Source organism: Pithys albifrons, chromosome 5 (genome assembly GCF_047495875.1).
Source record: "Pithys albifrons albifrons isolate INPA30051 chromosome 5, PitAlb_v1, whole genome shotgun sequence".
Lineage (NCBI taxonomy): Eukaryota > Metazoa > Chordata > Aves > Passeriformes > Thamnophilidae > Pithys > Pithys albifrons.
Window position 1 is genome coordinate 61402141 of NC_092462.1, and position 21166 is coordinate 61423306.

Here is a 21166-nt window from a genome sequence, read left to right on the forward strand (position 1 = left end):
TGAGGGGGGGTGGGAAAGGGACACACTGTATGAAATAATGTGGTTAAGTTGGCATTAATTATGTTACATTTCACGACCAAGTACTGTGCTAGAGAATGTGCTCTGTAAAGTTTTACATGTTTCTTCAGTGAAGTATGTTATATAATTTCTAGTCAGAAGTGTTTTACTTTATGCAATTCCAATTATTTTCTGTTAATATTAAATATGTTATTATCTAACTGTAGTTTATCTTAATGACTTAGCTGGACACAAATGGGGTTTTTCCAAATTATGCAGTCATATTTGTGTTGAAATTTAATTCCTACTTATTGTATGCTTGGAAAAAGCTATTGCTGTAGGTATGCTAGAGCTGTATTGCCTGCTGTGAGAATATATCTTTATTATCTAAATTTTCCGGGTTACACAATGTCTGTGTAATTTTTTTTTCCCAGGAAATTTGAATGTTACTCTGCAGGTGTGGGATGTAGGGGGACAAACGATAGGAGGCAGAATGCTGGATAAATACATTTATGGAGCTCAGGTACAGTATAAATACAGATAATTGCATTTATAGTAATGATATAAAATTAATTGAAACTTTGTTCTTAGAATTATACATGCATGCATACATACATTATGCATAATTTTCAGTTTGCTTTGTAGATCCCAAATTTTATGGTGTTCAGGTACAGTATAAATTCTGATAACTGAATCCATGATAATGATACAAAGTTATTTGAAACTTTGTTCTTAAAATTATACATACATACATACATTATACATTGCTTTTAGTTTGCTGTTTTGTAAGTCTCAAAAATGTTAAATCTCTGTTCAACCTAATTTAATTCATTAGTACACTAATTTAATTTTCATGTGTAGCTAATTTTTTAGAGCTGACATAAAGCAATTGTGTGCATTTGTAGGTCTGAATAACTCTCCAGAACAGATGTTTGTTTCCAGGCTTGAATTAAGAAAACCAATCATAGTAAATACTAAAGGCTGTTTGGATATCCACATGGTAGATAGGAGTGGCTGCTTTTAGAACAGCTGCCTCCTGGGGGGAAAAAGTAGAAGGAGGAAATTGAGGGCAATCCTACTCCATTAAACTCGAACATGCAACTGTGGTTGTAAGAAGGCAAACAAAAGGAGGCAACCAGGTAGTGAAATATTTTTGCCAGAACTCCTATCCAATAAAAAATAATTTTATCTTGAGATTAACTAAGAAACTTAAAGTGAATGATAGGATTAAGAAAGAGCTGAATATTATAACATTATAATGTTGAGATATATATATTACTAATATATACAATATTATATTGAGTCATGAGATGATTTAGAAGGATGTATTATATGCCAAACTTCTTAACATGAGCGATCCTAAAATATGCTCTGCTCCTTAATTTGGATTTTTTAATGAGAATAATAGATGTAACTTGTTTTATTAGATAATGTGATACCTATTTCTTTTGTCCAAATACTTTAGGCAGTAGGAATATGGAATCCTAAAACTTTTGTTGGACACAAACCTTGCATTAAGAAGTATCAACACAGGAATGGCTAAAAAAAAAGATTAAGATCTATTAGTTAATGGGATAAAGTCAAACTTGTAAATGTAACACTTTGTCACTTTCAAAAAAAGTCTGAATATTTTTAGCTGTTGCATCTATTTTAGAGCATTTTCTTTCTTTTGTTTTTAATAAAAAACAATTTGCCGCCCTGTTACAGATCTACCAAGCAATAGGAGAAAGTGGCTTCTATGACAGAGGGAATTTGATTGATCACAAATTGTTGCCATATGCCCAGCGTAAACTCAATGGAGGAAATAAAAGGCTATTAACTTTGTCAGTATTGAATTTGGTGATAAACTTAGGAGTTTCTTATCAGAAATAACAGGTCAAAAAGTTAATACCAGTGCCCAAAGGTAGGGAAAAAGTTGTTATCAGTCAGACTAAAGTTTGATTTTTCTAGTCATTTGGAACACATTAACCAAAAAAATCCTATGTCCAATCTCTTGGCTTTAATCCACCCCCAGCCCTCACTGTAACCCTAATTTTTTAATGGACCAGTGACTCCCAATGTTGGCATATATTGCCAATGTCTGTAACAGGCTTCTTACCAGCAAAGCTGACTTCTAACATATTTTTCTATTACCTTTATAGCAGTGCCTGTTAAAGATGCATAAGACTATCCCTATTTTTGTCTACTCATGAAATGCCATGAATATTTCAGAAAAGCACTGCTTTCAGCTTATTTCTAGGCAGAAGCTTATTTTGTGTTGAGCATCTGTAGCTTTTTATAAGAAAAAGAGGAAAGCTAAAGTAGAATAAGTAGGAGTATTTGTGAAGGAAAATCCTTTTAAATATGGATAAAAATTCCTGTGAATGGACAGCAAAACAGCAAGAAAGTAATGAGGAAGAGATATTATGAAATTAGGAAACGCAAACTGCCTAGGCAACATGATTACCTTCCATGGTTAAAAGGTTAGAGCTCTGTGGAGAGGAGAGCAGTGGATGTCATTTATCTTGCCTTCAGCAAGGCCTTTGACATGATCTCCCATAACATTATTACAATATGTAGAGATACAGGTGGGATGGTTTGGCTGAAAATCTGAACAGACAGCTGGACTTAAAGGGAGACACAACTCAGTGTCTTACTGGTGCCTGATTGTAAGTTGTATTCCTGAGGGCTTGATGTTGGAGTTCTGTCTTTTATGAATTCTTTGAACAATGGAACAATGGAACAAAACATTGTAAGTTTGTGAATAGCACCAAGTTGGAGAGGAGTGGTCATTGTGCCGTGGGTAGGGCTGCTGTTGAGAGAGACCGTACTGATGGAAAGAGTGGACCAACAGAAACCTTTTGAGGTTCAGCTGATGACAAATGTGAAGTCCTGCACCTGGTACAGAATAATCTTACTCAGGCTGAGAGTCAATGTCAAGGAATCAGCTGAAGAGTGTGCTGTGAAGAGCTGATCAATGGACTGGAGCAGCTCTCCTATGAGGAGAGGCTGAGAGAGCTGTGACACTTCAACCTGGGGTTCCTTCTGAACTTCAGGAAACACTATTTTCACCCTGAGGATAACTGAGCTCTGGCACAGGTTGATGAGAGAGGTTGTAGAGTCTCTATCCTCAGAGATATTCAGAAGTCGTGGACATTTCTGGAACAGGAGGATTGAACCAAATGACTTCTAGAGGTCCCTTCCTCAGTCATTCTGTGGAATGGCTTTGGAGAAAAAAATAGGTGTCCTGTTGGGAAAAAAAAAACCCCAGCTGGATCAGAGTTTGCAATGCGCCTTTGCAATAGTAGAAGCTAACTGAATACTGAGCTATGTTAGTCAGAATGAAGTAGTTAAATCAAGGAAAGTGATTATCATGCTGTCTGCCTTTTCTGAGGCTGTATTTGGAATACTGTGTTCGATCTGAGGTTCTCCAGTACAAGAAAGCCTTTAAAATACTGTGGATAAGTATATGTGGACTCTAAACTGTTTTCACTTGCAAAAATAGCTTTTCTGAAAATGTGCATGTTATCATAATAAAGTTGCTTTTTACGAAATGAATATTCTGTGACTAGAAAAAATACTTCAGAATTTTGGTCTGACTGATTTAATGAAACTTCAAAAGTTAATTTAGTACATTCATACTAAAGTCAGTCACAAGGATGAGGTTAGCTGAGGATGAATCTGAAGAAAACACATGGCTTTAATTACTGTTTGCTGTAGCTGCCTTTGATTGTGGCAAATCTTGACATAAACCTGATACCTTTTAAATAGTGATTGTCTAATGCAAATATATTGCTGGTTACACTTCCATAATAGCAATTCTGCTGTAAAATAACTGCTGCTGTTTGTGTGGTAAATCTTTCAGAACCACTCCCATCTCTTACCGGTAATTGCTGCCCCTACCCACATTTCTAGTTTAAATTATCTTTAAGATCTGGCATATGCTCCCTCATAAACTGGCTTGTTAATAGAATGAGAGTACTGCGGACTCTACCTTCTCCAGGGACTAGCAAATAATTTCTGCAGTATTCTCAGTTTCCAGTGACCTATTTTTGAAAATGCTGTATAATTCCAAAACAAAAAGCACTCACATATGCACTAATGTAGGCAAAATGTCTCTCTTACTGGAGTGCAATTATGCAAGCAGGGAGTGTTTGCCATGTTGCTGGAGACTAGAGAATTAACGTGCTGTTCTTGGCATGTTGTCCACCATGTGTTTCAAACCTTTTTCACTGCAGGGAAATACACAACTTTTGTGTAAAAAAGGCCAGAGTTAATTTTCCACCTTAATGCCTCATACATAATAGGGAAACAACTGCTTTTATACTGTCTACTTGTTCTATACTCCATATACTGTAAGTTTGTGGAAAATGTAACTTATTTTTGAAAGCAATGATGGGATTTCTCTGTTAAATAACTAGTTATGACTAGTCCTTCATTAATTATCTGTGTCATACTAAATTTCTTGTAGAGTGCTGTTGTGGTAAAAATCTAAGCAGAAAGTATTCTCTATGACCTGGATGCAATGCTGCCCTTTTTATCTGTCTCTAAGATGTCATACCTGTCATCTTTGTTTCTTAAGTATAACAAATACTGACAAGATTAAAAAAAATTAAGAAAATAATGTGCTTCATAGGCAGTATTTTAGATCACAGAGAAAGGGACCAGAAGGAACTTATGTGAGCTGTCATTGCAAACTCTGTTAAATGATCTCTTTTGTGATGAATCCACTGTTAATACCTTTTCTTCCAGAGGGGTGGGTAGGCTGCAGTTGTCTAGAGGACATGTAGCAGAGTAGAATTTTGTTGAAGTGTTGGTTAGAAAGAGTTGGCTCAGACTCCCTTAACTTTTTCTTTCATCTAACTCTGATGGTTTAAATTGTCTGCTCTTATGCAAGCTGGTGAGAGAACTTGACTGCTAGTGAAAGAAGCATTGCTGTGTGCTCATTCTCATTTACAGTCTTCATCCTTATGGCTGGTATTTTTTTTTTTAGCTTTACCATACCTGTCCTTTAGCTTGAGTTTTTTCCACTGAACACTTAATAACACAACTATGTCCTTCCTAGAGCAAGACTTAGATTGTGAAAGACAATTATGTATGTGCACAGGTGTTTGGATAAAGGCAGTCAGGAGAAGTTAACTCAGGTGCAAGATTTCAAGGAATAAATTGTACCAGAGTTGGAAGGGGGAAGTGAATGTTTAAAATTAGATTTTATTGGTAAAGTAGGAAAGATAGCAAGGGTAAAGTTTGGTGTCATAATTCTTAATTTCCTTGAAGGAACTCCTGAAAGCTATTCCTCAGAAAATAGCAGGTATAGAAATGTAATGAATAAGAACTTATTTTGCCAAGGAATTGATGACATAGGAGGAAAATAGATAGATTGGTATTGCTGTCATGAGAAAGTAGGAGTGGAAGGGATCTCAAAAGGGTCTGTTGCTTTCCTTTAAAGTTGTACATGTATAATGTCTATTTAATTTTTAGCAACCTTCATAAATTTTCCTGTGTTGAAGACTGTGTTATAGGTGCTGTATTTCAGAGTTCTCCGTATAAGATGTTTTTTGTTGTTTGTTTTTTTATGTTTGTTTTTAGTATGTACCCTTGCTATAATCCTGTTGGTGTGAGTTGAACCTATTGCTATGTGTTGTATTGGTCACAGATTGTCAAGAAAGTTCAGAGTGAAAGGGATCTCGAGAGCTCTGTGGTCAAACCTCTTGCTCTAAGTATTGTCAACTCTGCAATGGAACCAGGCTGCTCATGGGTTTATCCTGTTCCTTTCTATAAACCTCAAAGGAGTAGCCTTTGGGTCAACACACTTATCATCATAGTAAAAAAGCTTTTTATATATGTACCTTGAATTCTCTTATTTCAGCTTATTTCCATTGTGTTTCATCCCCATCGTGCCCTGTTGTGAAGAGCCTGGCTCCATTTTCTTCATGGCTTCCCCGTGGGTATAGGAAGGCTGTTTTTGGGTGCTCCCAGGGCCACCTCCTCTCCATGCTGATGAATTCGGGTTCACTCATCTTTTTTCTCATAGGACAAGTGCTCCAGCCTCTGATGATCTTGATGGCCTTCTGCTGAACTTACTCCACTTTAACAATGCCTTGAGGGGCCTAAGGATGTATTCTGACTAGATGCATTCTTTTCTGCATTCTAACAAGTACTGAGCAGAGCAGTTCCTTGATCTAGTGGCTGTGCTTCTGCTAATACATCCCAGGATCACATTGACCATCCTTGCTGCCAAGGAACGTTGCTGGCTCATATTTAACTTGCTGTCTAACAAGACCTGCAGGTCATTTTCAGTTGCTCCCCAGCCAGTCAGTCTCCCCAGCCTGTATTGTTTATTCCTCTGCAGCTGCAGGGCTTTGCATTTGTTCTTGTTGAATGTTGAAAGATTTCTGTTCGTTCCTTGAGCATGTCTGCGTACCCTGTATGGTAGCCCTGCTCTCAGACATACTGGCTGGTCCTCACAATTGTCATCTGCAAACTCTGTGTGAGATCATATACAGAGAGAACAGTTACCTTGTCTTGAAACTTGTACCAGCATCATCATGCCTGCCATCAGTCTTATATTTGTTGAAATTGTCCATTTTTTTTCCTCATTTTTCCCTCATCAGTCATGATTTCTAAACCTCTGATATTGTTACTGGTCTCTAGGAATTCTAGTCTACCCTTTTTTTGCTACTGAGTGTCCAAAGCTGGATGCATTATTTCACCTGGAATGTTTCATGCCAGTGTTATATTTGCAAAATAAGCCTGACATATTCAACTGTGATCTATAACTCCTTGATCCCATTGTATGGAACCTGCTACAAAGCCAGGTGCTTCCTATTGTGCACTTGCTTATAGGTTCCTTTGAACTTGTGGTGGTATTTATTGAATTGCATCCTATTATTTTTGAATTGGTTCTAAATCTAATCTAAACTGTACTCAAATAATCTTACAGTCTATACCAGTTTGTTGTCGTATGTGAAATTAATTAAATGTGTGCGCTCTTTTTGTGATCTAAGACACTGCTTGTGAAACTATCAATTAAAGCTGGGCCCAGACAAATGCCTGAAAAAACCTGACTTGAAAAATCTTTTCTATTGGTAGTGAGCCATTGAACCAGCTAATTTTGTGTGCATTATCTTATTTACTCTGAGTATTTGTGAAAATTTCGTGTAAGAAGCTGTGCAGCTGCAGGTTGCTTTCGTTTTGCAGGTGTGAACTCCATGAGAACAACTGCAACTGAAATTCTGACTTTATTCCTCATTTACAAGATACTGACTTTATTAGGCTGTAGTGGAAAGCAGGGGCAGAAGACTCAATAATTGAGAGCTGATCTTTAGAATTGTGGAGGGGACAAGGATGACATTGGGACTGTTAATAGGCTGTGCTTTGTAATATTGGCTATTAGTGCTGAGTAATCATCAGTAATGTCTGCTTTGAGTATTTTGTTACCTGTACCTTGTCCCAAAGCCTCTGAAATATATGGGACTCCTTTTTTTTTTTGAGTTCTGACCGTATCTTTAGTTTCTCTTTTGAAGGTTTAAATCTCGCCAGTATTTCTTGCTTGTCCTCTGTAGCACTGAAAGAAGGGAATCTGACCTTTTCTCCTGACAGACAGCAGAAACATGACAGTCAGAGAATGCACAAATTGTAACACTGAACTGCTTTTTTTAATTTTTTTTTCTCATAAAGGGAACAGTGAAACTACAACTGGTATTGGCTAAAATGAAAGTCCTTCTCCAGTGCTATTTTTATCTTCCTATTAGGTTGAAATACTTTTTCTGATTTCTCTTAAAGCATATGGGGTTTGTAATATTTCTGTTATAACTAATTATGCTCTGTACTCTGTTGTCATTTTTTTATTTGCCATTGTAGTTCAGTTAATGTGAATTTGGAACGCATGGAATGCAGGAGAAATGCTCTAATAACATGTGTATATTACAGAAGTTTATGATTCCTTTAACTAATCCTGGAAAGATATGTCATTGTTTCTTAATACTCTACCTTATGATAATAATAATAGTTTAGACTGATGCAAATTTTACCATGTTAAAATATTTTTACAACCTGTAACATTTTAAATGTATCTTTTTATTTAGGGTATTCTCTTGGTTTACGATATTACCAATGGCCAGAGTTTTGAAAATTTAGAAGACTGGTATAATGTGGTTAAAAAAGTGAATGAAGAATCAGAAACACAGCCACTTGTGGCCTTGGTTGGAAATAAAAGTAAGTTACTTATTTTCATATGAATTGAAATACTCTGCATGTGGTTTGCTATTAAAGAAATGACATGGAGGATATGGAATTAGTAAAACTAAATACTGGCTTGTGTGTTGTTGCTGTGCACAGATAATACACTTGTCTACACCTCAGGATTGTGGCTCTGGGCAGGCAGGTTACAGGACTGGCTGCATCGTCTTGTGCCCAGCCTTCAGCCTCTCTGCCTGTGTTCTCTTTGCTTGGAGAGCAGCACACAGGAGTAGAGAGATCACTTGCTCCTGTTGGAATGTGATAGGGCCCCAGGATATAACCATGGCATATGGCTGGAGTGGAGTTCTGGAAGTCATTCCTTTTTGTTGATACAGGTATATTTCATGATTCTGTATGCCAAGAGACTGCTAAATTAAGTACTGGTATATGTTTAGAATATATACTATCTACTAGGCATAATATTTGAAAGTTGTTTATTTGAATTTTTTTTGTGCTATCTGTAGTTTTGCATGATGTGACTTTGTGTTGTTTTGGGATTTTTTTAACCTGTCCTCTTTTTGATCAAATTAGGTATCATATAATGGTTTTCTTCTAACCATCAAAATACGCCACTTTAAATAATTATCACGTAGTTAGTTTCCTAATTAGATTGGTTTTAAATTCCCCCATTTCCAACTAAGAAATCTTACAGAAGCATCCTTACTAACATGTCTGAGGTCTTGGTTCTGGTTCGCCTCCCCTTTTTCTATGGGCGATAATATAAATGCAACATACAGCAATTTTAGAAACAAAATGGTAGAAGCAGATACATAAATTTAAACATTATAAATTTATTTATTGGAACAGCAGAAAAATATTTGATTTTTTTCACTTTCCAAGTAATTTGTTTCAATGTTACAGTGGCCATGCCATGAACAAACCTGAAAAAAAGACCTTATCCAGCAAGTTAGAATTGTTTAAAAGCATTTCAAAACAACGTAGAGACAAAAAACTTTTATTCAGAACCATTAACTGTAGTGTTGCTATAGTGATGCCATAACATTTTATGATATTAATTATGAAAGACTAATTTCCTGTGAAGAAAACAAAGAAGCTCTTAGAGTTGCAATATATAAATAGCACTTCTGAAAGTGTAACATAGACAGTGTTGTACTCTAACAGTCAATAATACAGATGCTGTGGAAATTCAAATTAAAAATATTTTTCACCAATTTATACTTTGCCCCTAAATTTGACTTCCTCGCTGGAGTTCTGCAAATCTTATGAAGTATTTACTGTAAGAGACACTGTAACATAGGTTTAAAAATGTTCTTTTGCTGAAGTGACACCATAGAGGTAGAAAATCAGACACCAGTTTCCATTTGGAGGAATTCTATTTCTGTTACTTTTCATATATGCATGCCTGCAGATACTTATAATATTCAAGCGTTTCCTTGGAAGCATCTGGAAATAGAATCTGGTTTCCTAGGTAGGTTTTCAGATAAACACTTACAGTGGCTTGTGAAAGGGCTTTCATTTTATGAAAATAGCAATTGGAAGAACAATGTACTTCTACCTTGTTTTCCTTCAGAAGCTGTGTATAAAGAAGGGAAACAGTGCTTTCATTTGATGCTGAGGATATTTGTTGCTGTTGCACATGTTGAGCATGCAGGGGATACTCTACAGGGGTATTTATTTTGCTTTAGTTTTATTTCAGTGTGATCGAAATTAGACTTCAGCAATATATTGCTTTTCTGAATTCTATAGTAAGAGAAGAGTATCTAGGAGGGCTTCCATCCCAAAACTAAAAAATTAATGGTGTGGGAGAGGAAACTGTAGCCAGGCTCCTCTTGTTACATAAAGAGTAAACAAGATGTTTATATGGAAGCGAAGCATGGTGTTGACTGTTGCATATTATGAAAAGATAAAACTACCAGTACTAACAAATTATTAAAGAGAAATCACTCTGTTCAACTTCTTTACTTAGTAGGTCGTGAGACACTCACATGCAATGCAAGAACAGTAATAGATTTAAAGCCAGGAAAAGCTATTTGATGAAGCGACGAACTCACTTGGCCTCATGCATCCTAGAGGAGAAGTACTTTCAGTCAGTAGTTTCTGTCTCAGGTTTGTACTTGGTTTTTGAGCTATACATTTCTTTTCGGAAAACATCCAGGTATGCTAACTTAGACTAGAAATGTCAATAGCCACAGGCAAGTTTTCTAACACAACTTGCTTTCTGATAAAAAAATTTAAAAATTGCCAAGAATGCAGGTATTTTCATTCACAGCCACTGGAAAAGTTTGGGCCAGTATTTAGATACCTAGATAAGAATTTGGGAGCTCAGCTGTAACCTTCTATTTTGAAGTCTTGGCCTAAAGTTAGTTACTTAATTTGGGCTTAGTCTGTCCTTTGTTTTCACTTACTAATACTTTCTGAAAGATATGTTTTTCCATTTTGTGGTAGGTACACCTGAAATCTTTGCTCTAGTGCTTCAGAAATAGCAATAAAGCTGTAGTTAATAAAAACAATCTTGGAAGAAAACAAAAATATTTTTCTTCACAATAATATAGAAAACTGTAAACTTGAATTCTATTAGAGAAAAATAATTTCCTTGAGTAATTTTTTAATTGAAAATAAGTTATTTGAATTGTAGGAGTATATGGTGCATAACATATGGTGTACTAGCTGTTAAATCAGGCAGTTTTACAGATAATTTATTAGTGGTTTCTAGTATTAATTTATAGTCATTCTGGTAAAGGTTAAGTTTGCAGTGATTTCTCTAGTATTCCACAAAACTTGAAGAAATTGTTCAGTGCTAGTTTTGTTTGTTGCTGTTTTATTGTACATTGCAGTAGATTGGAATTGTGAAAACAGTAAGCTTCTGTGTCTGTTTAAAGCATGATAATTAATTTCAGAGTGCTGTCAATGTATTGAAATCTCTTGTTGTGATTGTAAGAGATTAAGATTTACTCATGAAACACTGGAAAGGTAATTTCTACTTTAAAAGCTCCAATCAATCTCCAGTCTCTTCTCCATCAGAAATTTATTTGAAAATAGTTGAGCAGTATGAATTGACATATGAATTCTGGACCTTTCCACCTCTTTCACTTCTTTGTTTCTTCACACCCCCGCCCCCCCGCCTTGTTTTGTTTTGTTTGTTTTATTTTTGTTGTTTGTTTTGTTATTCAGTACTAGCTAAAATGAAGGACTATCAATGCCCATTAATTTATTAAAAGTAATTGGTAAAACAAGAACTTCAGAGATGCAGACCTTTGTTGTAAAAGCAGTCCTTCATTTAAGGTGACTGGCTTCTTCCCGGGTTCTTAATTTCAGTGGAGTTCTTTCTTCCTTCCTGTACATTTTTTCTTTTTTTTCTGTAGCTTGACCTCCACGTTTGGTCAGAGAGTGTAGAAAATGGATTTGAAGGAACATCTTTCCCTGACCATAACCTGCTATGTTATCAGTTAGTTCTGTCTTTCCATAGATTTCTGTCAGTATTTGGTGAATAACAGAAGAAATTGTAAAATTTAATTTTTTCCCCTATTAATTGTAAATCATAAGATTTTAATAATCCTGAACTTCATAACTGGTATTGAATCTTAAATTTGACTTCCCTAGTTTCTTTGTGTTATTTAAGTCTTATTTAATACAAAGTATATTCAAAGTGTTCTTATTTCAGTGTTGCTAATACCACTTCCTTTGCACTGGAAATTGGGGAGTAAACCTTACTGTTAATTTTAACAAATGCTTTTGATTTTCAATGCAGTAATTTAAAACTACTGTGGATATGTTGCTGTCAAATACTTTGACTTGTATAGTATAAATGAAACTATAGTTACTTTTATAGAAACTATAGAAACTTGATAGTGATTGAATTTTGTTTTTAGAATCTTTGCTTAAATTTGGTATTGATACAGTTCAGTAATCACAATGGATCTTCTAGTCATTAAATATGAATTAGAGAGGGTTTACTGTGTTTTGCATGACTCATGAGTTTCCTTCCTTTCTGCCTTGACTACTTTGTATGTTTTCTTTTGCACTAATATATAAGCAGTCTCCTCAAGTGGCGTACCAACATTTTCAGTTGTATATTGTAAACAAAAATTAACCCAGGTTGCTTGGGAGCTACACTTATTTTGATTTATAGCTGCCAAGATGGTCTAAGGGTGGTGGTTATCTGTAGCTTATATAAGGGGTAGGAATTATCAGGTACCAGTGTATAGTGGCTACATGAATGATTTCTATTCTTAGAGATATTAACCAGATCCACTCCTCAATAAAGACTAATAACTCAGATTTTTAAACAGTCCTCATGACAGATGAGGGCACAGAGGAGAATGCATCAACACTAATTAAGAATGTTGACCATTTGTTCGTCTTAGCCATGATTAATTGATCTTGGAGTGCTATCTCTGAACAGGAAGTGGTGTGCTGTTACATTGTGAAGTTTAAAGGTTACTTTTTAGTGTACCCTTTAACTTGTCTTTACATACAACACAAAATGTTTTTGCCTGTCTTATCTGAGTGCAGAAAGAAACATTTTCCAGCCCAGATAAGAATTAATATTTGGTGTAGCATGTACTAACGTGAATCTGGCTGGTAATGGGACATGCCCAGTCTGCTCTTGGACTCAGTTGCTACCTTATATACTTAGTCTCCAGAGTTGTACTCAGAAAATGTCTTCATTAATACTCATTTTGAGATTCTGGCTGATTAAAATTCAGAGCTATGTATTCATTCTCTTGTTCCTCCCAGTCTCCTCCAGCTGTTTTCTGTTCTTGCTTCCCATGGGCTTTCACTTTTTAGGTCCTTCACCTGTAATTAAGACAAGCATTGAGCAGGTAATGCAAAGACCCCTGTTCTTTTGAGTTTTATGCCTGATTAAAGTAAAGTTCCTGTATGCCTGACAGCAGGTCACCTGAGCCTCACACATGCTCTTGGGTTTGGAGGTAAACTACTTACATGTAGAGACTCCCTTAGAAAGAAAACCTTGTCCTATGCTACAGTCAATTTACCAACTCATTTGAATAAATGTAGAATGATACCCTGTTTTAAAATATGTATAGAATGTTTGTCTCAACAAATTGTAAGATTAATAGAAAGTTGCAGTCTTAGGGATTTGTTTGTTTCAATAGTCGAGTAACTTCATTAAAACATATTTTTAACAAGAAACTTGAATTAATGAAAGGGAAATTCACTGGTGAAAATGATCTTTTATTCACTCTAACAGTATATTTCCAACCCAGTGTCTGAATGTGCTCTGTATTACTTTAGCGGTGGGAGCAACCTAGAAACATACACATTTTTTGAGTGAGAAAATCACTTTTCTTGTCTCTTGCAAGATTTTGGTCCTAAATCATGCTTGGTTTAATATTAATGGTACTAGAGAAGAGATCTGTGCTGAAGAGATCTATTTTATTGTGTCTATTAAATTGTGATGTGGACAAATCTGCTAAACTGTGATTAGTAGGCAGAGCCGGAGCCTCAAGTGCTCTTCTTTAGAAAGGATCTGAGCTCACAGAAAATTATACAGAATAAAAGAAGGAAGGTTTATTGCTGTTGCATGGTATTCAGCTTTGCCATATTACATTGGCTGAGAAGGGGAAACACCTGGAAAGATCACAAGGATCTGTACATATGTGTTCCATTCTGGCTCCAGTCTTCATGTGATCTGCTGTGATAAATGTATCTGTTGCATCTGGCTGCAAATCAGCCCATGTTTTACTCAGACCTTTCTTTCAGAATCCTTCATAAAATGGTCTCTTAGATGGTAAGGCACAGTGGACACAGAAGCTGCAAAGTAACCTGGTTAAAGGCAAATTTTTAGACTTCTGGACTTTCTTCCAGTGCTGCAGCCATTACTGAAGCAGATGTACAGGTTAGGTTTGACAGTGGCTCTCCAAAAGCTAAGTGGCCTCTGTCATAGTACTGGGGAAAAAAAAAGGAATAGAAAGGGGAAATCTTTTCTCTCATGCTGCTCAAAAGAGAATTAATAATCTTTATTGTAATTTTTTGCCCTGCCTTTATTAAGCCTTGATAGCATTAGTTAGTAGTGATCTTGCTTTTTCATTTGCGTTCACCTGCAGCTTGGGGTTCAGTACAGGGTTGAAGCTGAACAATGCGCACAACTTGCACACAGAAGATATATTACCATCATACCTTTTGTCTGAGTTTGAGAGTTATACAGCTAGACAGAGCCCTGATATAAACAGGTGTATTTCTGTCAAAGTCATTTGTACCAGGACAGTTAGGTATGTGCTAACAGTGCGCTGAAATCAATATTTTCTCATTTGGATCAAATGGTGCTTTAAAAAGAAAGTGAGGATAGTCATGAGCTATTCCAACTGATAGACAGTTCTTATGTTCTTTTTTATTTTAGTGACTAAATAAACTGTTTTCTTCTTCCTACACTTAAAATCTTGGGGCTGCACTTCAGGTTTTTGTTTTGTGCGTGTAAAGTTTTGCCTGCTAAGACCAACCAAGAACGACAGCCAAGTTCAGAGACTTGGTAGACTGTTGTTAGTGTAACTGGAACTCAAATGCCAGTGTGACAGAAGTGCCAGTAAATAATATATTCTCATTCCCTAACAGTTGTGCTTAAATTCAGAAAAATCTTTAAAAATGTCATTTAAAAATGGAAACAGAAGTAAACTGTTTAAATACAAAGGTTAGAACAGTGTATGTATCATATTTTTATAATAATACGCAAATGAAATGCTGAGAGATCTCTTACTGTTTCCATGGATTTTGTCTGTAGTTTATTTAGCAATGTAGACATATGTCCAATAAAAAAGATGCTGCATAAACTATAGTCCAGGCTGAATGTGCTTCTGTTTTTGGTTTAGGTAGAAATGTTTTTTCTGGCTGCGTCCTTCATACTTAGGTCTTCTTACAACAAATGGAAAGCCCTTAATTGTACCTAAGGGAATAGTTAATCTATGGTGGACATATGGTGGACAAAAGCTGAGTCTAGTAAATGAAAAAAATTATAAACAGAAAACGTGTGAATGTCTGCACAGTCTGAGAGTCATGGGAGATATTGTGCTTTTGGATTGTAGCTGATTTTAGGTTAATTTGCTATTCTTTTCTGTTAGTATATTAATGGAAGTTAGTGCAGCATGAAATACATAATCTTAAGCCCCAGTCAGATTCATGTGTTTTTTTTATTGGATTAAAAAACCCCCTGTGTTTTAAACAGGACAGAATTTCTTTTCTTTGCAAGTTGTCCTACCATATGATATAAATGCAATTTGATTTCATTAGTGAAGGGAAGCTCTCTGAAATTTTTAAAAGTTATAACATTTGATTGGGGGCAGTTAATCAGTGTTAACCCTGAACAGCTCTTGGTCTTTATGGATTCAAGCATTATATGTGGTTGCACTGCTCCAGCAAAAGGTTAAGTATTAATGGAAAATGTTCACAGCTCTTTTACTCAAAGAAAACATGTTACTTGTGAGTTTTCTTTTGATTTTACTTTTACAGTTACATTGAATGTCTTCATTCATTTAGCCATCCATAAAGCAAATATTGTTGCACATGCAGTGGATAATAAGTCTTTTTAGGACTACTTGTGTGGTATGTCACAGATCATTAACTGCAAGTAACCACCTGACTTGAGGGAAGTCTGGAAGCATCATTACAGTGAAATAAGCTTTTATTTCTGTATCACTGCAGCACATTGATTTGTAGGAATGTCTCCATTAGCTACTGTGGAAATATATTCTCATATATTATTACTGAAGAACGTTGGTGAGAGAGGATAGCCAAATTTCGAGTGTGAATAGGGCATTAGTATTGGGATTTTGGACAAAGTGAGGAAAAAGACAAGTGCTATTGTAGCACTATTTCCCATTTAAAAGCTAGAGAAATCAGTAAACTAATTTTTTTGGTAAAGCTTCATGATTTCTCAGTCAGACTGATGAATATAGTAACAGTTGTGTAGTATTTATGTGTACTCTGCAACTTCAATTGAAATGCCTATAGTAATTGAATATATTTACTATGTATGGACAGAAAGTGTGGAAGAGAAATTTCTTCCTAATCAGTAGGAAAAACGTAAGATTTTTCTGTTTATTTCAATGAACCATAAAAATTTAAGACGTTTATTGGAAGTAAGCAGTAATTATTCCAACTCAATTTGGAGGATGAAGGGTAGTCTATGCTAGCATGAGGAATAATCATGGATAACTTTCACTCTCTAAGTGGTGTAGCATGAATTTATGTGCATGTAGATTTAAGAACAAAGAAGAAAAGTTATGGGCAATGAATTATATGTTTATTTTAAAACACTGTAATTTTCAGGACATCATCATGTTTATTGGGGGTTTGCAAGAGAAGGGGAATAGTACTATTTAAAGTTTAGTCTACAGTTACAGCTCCATACATGAGACATTCTGAGTTTGTGATGCACATTTCAGTATAGGAACATGTATACCCTGCTAAATATGTGACTTTTTTGATAGAGCTTTGAGCATATTAAAGTGTTCAAGACATGGCACTTATGGCTATGAGTTCTTCATTGTTCCAGTAATCGAGATGGTACATCTTGGCAAGGTACTAATTGTGCTGCCATTTCTTTCTGCTCTCTACTTTGGTGTATTTTAGAGGTCATGTTTTTTTGAGGGGGTAAAATGGTATTTGGAATAAAAGAAATGATATTTCATTACTTGTGTGTGTGTTATGAGACTGTGAAGGTGTTACCATGGAAGTAATTACTAAGTTAGTATCAAACTTTGATCTTAAGAGATCACTGAGATAATGCAGGTAGTTAAATGCAGACAACATTGTTGTTGTTATTTACACTCTGCTTCCAATCCTCATGATTTAGAGGGTAACCTCAAAATATCTTTGTTTTTGAAGGACAGATCTAAGATTCCGTAGCATTAAATTCAGTTAAAATCAGTTAAAAACCAAGTAAGATTTATTGAAATGTGATATTTAAGGAGGTGGAGGACAGTGATGATGAATGTTAAATTAGTAATCTAATTTATTTATTTATTTAAGGAAAGGTCTTAAAAGGGGAGGGCCTTATATATGTTGCACATAGTTTCTATTTAAAAAATACTGAGTCCCCATGAAATTTTCATGATATATTTTTGATTTTTTTAACTGTCTTCTTTTTTTTTTCCAGAATTAGTGCTTAGAAATTTTTATTACTTACATGAGTGTAAATTTAGAGCATGTTTAGTGAGCTCCTCCAAGTTTACTCTGATGTTTTCATGACTAGCCTCTAGATCATAATATTCTTTAGGATTACATTTTTTAATCTGTATACTATTAATACTAGTACGTGATGGTAGAATACATTAAATTTTTGAAATATATATACAGAAAGAGAAATAACATTACCTTTTCCTGCCTTTGACTAGAGAACTCAATCATTCCTATGTAATAGCATTTGAAAACTGGCATCAGGACCATTGCACTTTTGTTTCAAATGGTAAAGAAACACCAGTTCAAAAAGGAGTTGAACTAAAGAGTTGAATGGAACACACAGAATAATAAAATGTCTTGCTTTGGAAAAATACAGGGATATAGTCTTATGTATGTTGAGGGCAACATTAAATTGCTGGATTTTGCAAGCGAGCATTTTTTAGTAGATAATGTAAAATGAAGGCTGGAAAAACCAAGATTTGTACAGATAGATTTGTACACCTTTGATACTGTGGGCAGAGAGACCCTCAGCTGCTAAAAACTTACTTTATACGTTTACTGGAGACTTTGAAAAGTAATTTGCTGTAGGCACGCAATTAGAAAGCAGTGTCTGGGAGTTGTTGATCAGGCTGTTAAGTTGAACTGTTTCAAAAGTATTTTTATGTTCTACTCATGACATAGAAAATGGTGGAATTTTGGAGCCAACTTCTCAGTACCCGTTTGAAAGCAGTATAGAAAAACTTGAAGTATTTTGGTTTGGAGGTGCCACTGCTATGTCTCATGGGATGTGCAGTGCTGATGCTTCTCTTCATTCATTCTCCTGCAGGCAGTGCTCCTGATGCTGTGGGTAGAAAGCCTGGTACTGCTTTTGTTTTATTTTTCCCATTATATCTTCCATGATGTAGGTCTGTCTTCCCCCTAGGTATGATAGGACTTCATGAGAGTAATGCATCATGGATATTGTCCAACTGGCAAATCCAAACTTAGGAAAAAATAATAGTGTAAGACAAACAAAAACCGTCTCATCCGCCACCATACTCATCTTTCTGAATCAAACTGTTTTTTTCTCTTGGTTGGAATTTTTTTAGACAGTTTTATGTGGAAAAAGAAATCTTTTTGTCAGAAAAAGTAATTTTCAGCATAATAAAACCTAGTCAGAACTACTATGTCCACATGATTCTGGACTGTTTCAGCTGTGGAGAGTATGCAGAGTTTTTGAGTTTGATTCATTGTTTAAGAGTACTGTTATGGTAGTTTATTTTAATAACATTACCCTGTACTTGCAGATAGTGTAGGAAAAGAGCCTAGTCTGGTTGTATTGGAGTTCTGTGACTTTAAAAATGGTTGTCTATGAACAGTTCTTTCACAGAAATATGCAGTAACCAACGCTTTAAAGAAAATTTCTAGAAAACACTGTATAAAGCAGTTCTTAAATTATTTACTTGTTGTTCCAAGCTCTACAGTAGAAGTATGGGAAACAATGTAATGAAAGAATGAAGAACAGTCATTGCAGAGATCTCTGTTGCCAGTTAATACACTGCCTAATTAATAATTTAGCAATTTTCTTGATCTGGCTTTTTAAAATACATGTGGTAAGATGACCTCTTACACTGTAAGTTTTGCAATTTTATTTTAGAAATGGTGTGTACAAAACTTTATTGGAGAATAGTTACCTGTGTAGTTGCATGTTTCAGTGGTTGATCACTAGGGCAATAATGCTGGTTCTGAGCACAGCCAGTACTTTTTCCAGCTGCTTTATAGTGATATCTTGAAGCTTAAAATGTAATCTATATGGGTAAGTCACAAAAGCCACTATATATTAAAGCAGACTCTGACAGTAAATCAAAATTGAACAGCTGGCAACACTACTAAAGTCATAAACTTATTTATTAAAAAAACTAAACAGAAGAATTATATTAAAAAGGGAGGAATATGTTCTACAGACCAGTGGATACAGCTTAAAACCTGGAAAGTGCTGCAGATTAAGGGCCCAATTTATGAACATCTGTTCTGGCAGTTGCTGTGAGATTCTCATGTTCTTTACAATAAAAGTGTGAAACATGGTTTTCTCCCCATACTAATCATGCTTTTCTGCAGTTCATAAAACCTGCATTGAGCCTTATGCAACTGGGCCTGTGCTTTACACACTTGCAGAGTAATTACTATTCATGAAAGAGCACTATAGCCATGTCGCAATCCCACCATACACACTTGTCCTCACTTGTTCCAAGTGGTCTCACTGGCTTCAAAAGCAGTGAAAGAACACTGAAGTTTCCTTCATATTTTTAAGCTTAGAGCATGGAGTAATAATAATGGAAGCAGGACACTAGAGAGCAAAATGGACAAAAAAATATCTTGGGCATGATTTCTCTAAATTTGAAGCATACTTACAAAATCCACCAAAGCAACTGTTAACTCCCTTTATCTCTTAATTTTGAAATAAGTGATCATTGAAAGATTATTTTAATTGCAGTGCTTACGCTGAGTAGTACCCTACACTTGACATATTGACAGGTATGTGAGGATAAGCTTTAGGATTTCATCACTTTGGGGGGGAACTGAAAAATCATAAATTTAAAACTGAGTTTCTAGTTCTATTGTCAGCAGTACTGTTTTACCTTTGACATCAGTGTGACCAAGATTTCTTTTGGAGATTTTAGCCACAAGCTTCATTTTATAGTCATCTGCCTGGCACAGGTTGTAATATTTTGTTCTTGAACTCTTGCTTCATGTAGAGTAATTGAGACTGAACTAGAACAGAACATTTTGAAATCCCATCAGGTTTTCTCTTAAGTGGTACAGACTCTACTAACATTCTGAGTCCTGCTGCTGTTAGGAAACAAAGTCCTTTTGTAAGCAAAGTCATGTTCTAAACAAAATTAGTGATTAGGAAACTCAGGTGCAAAGGGAACACTGAGCAAACATGCCACTTTCCTTGTCCTGAGCAGATTATATTGCTTTATTGGTGAAAATGGTTATACTTTCTTTCCATTCAAATTTGATTACTTTCATGGTGTTATGCCTTATTTATTAGTTTGCAGAAACACATGCTTTTGTAATTGTTTAACCTGTGGAGAACGCTTCCAGCTAAGAATTCTCAGTACAGGGAAATCTTTGTGTGCTTTTTGGGAGCTAACTTCTCATATGTTTAGGCTCAGACTGACTGACAGCTGGGAAAAGAAAGGATTTTTGGTATCCTCTAGGCAAAGAAATCCCTCATAGTAGCAAGGCATTTTCTGTTTCCATGCTATCCATTTTTGAACGTTTTATAGTGTGAGTGCATCTCTATCCTCTTTGTAGTGTGTAGCCATTTCTCAAGTTGCTTGGCCATTTTTTTTCCCAGCTCACTTGTGATACTTCTGTAATTGATTTGTGTATATTTGTAGTGCTGAGAATAGTACTATTAGGAACTAAACAAAAGGTGACTTATAACCACTTTGCAGTTATGGAAATTGAGTTTCCTTCTGCTCTGTCTAATGTGAAACATGTGAATTGGTGCACTTTGAATCATTTTGCCAGTGTTGTACAGTGTACCCATCTCGGTTCGCAAAGAATGGTAGGGGTTTTTTGTAGAAGATTCAGAAACATTAATGCTGTATTTGCTGGATCAGTGTGTTTACCTGTGGTGAACTTTTGTTTGCTACCTTTGATGTGTTAAAGTGCAACAATGGAATTTATATGCACCTGCATAAAATGTTTTATTTGTGACTTGTGTTTCATTTGTTTGATTATACCTTGGATCAAGCAAGGAACTGATGCAACAGAAACCAAGGCTTCATATCATCAAAGATAGTATCAAGTTATGTCCCAGAGGAACCCTAGGGCAGGGATCCAGGTGGTATTGTTTTCTATT

General features: G+C 35.5%; 1 protein-coding gene across 2 annotated transcripts in view; it reads left to right on the top strand.

The window, feature by feature from the left end:
• Positions 1 to 21166, top strand: part of RAB28 (RAB28, member RAS oncogene family) — a 62207-nt gene that overhangs the window by 12222 nt on the left and 28819 nt on the right. For both annotated transcript variants that reach the window (XM_071556788.1, XM_071556789.1), the window contains exons 3-4: positions 432 to 520; positions 8064 to 8193. In XM_071556788.1, the coding sequence (XP_071412889.1) occupies positions 432 to 520; positions 8064 to 8193 (219 nt within the window). The remainder of the gene's footprint in view (positions 1 to 431; positions 521 to 8063; positions 8194 to 21166) is intronic.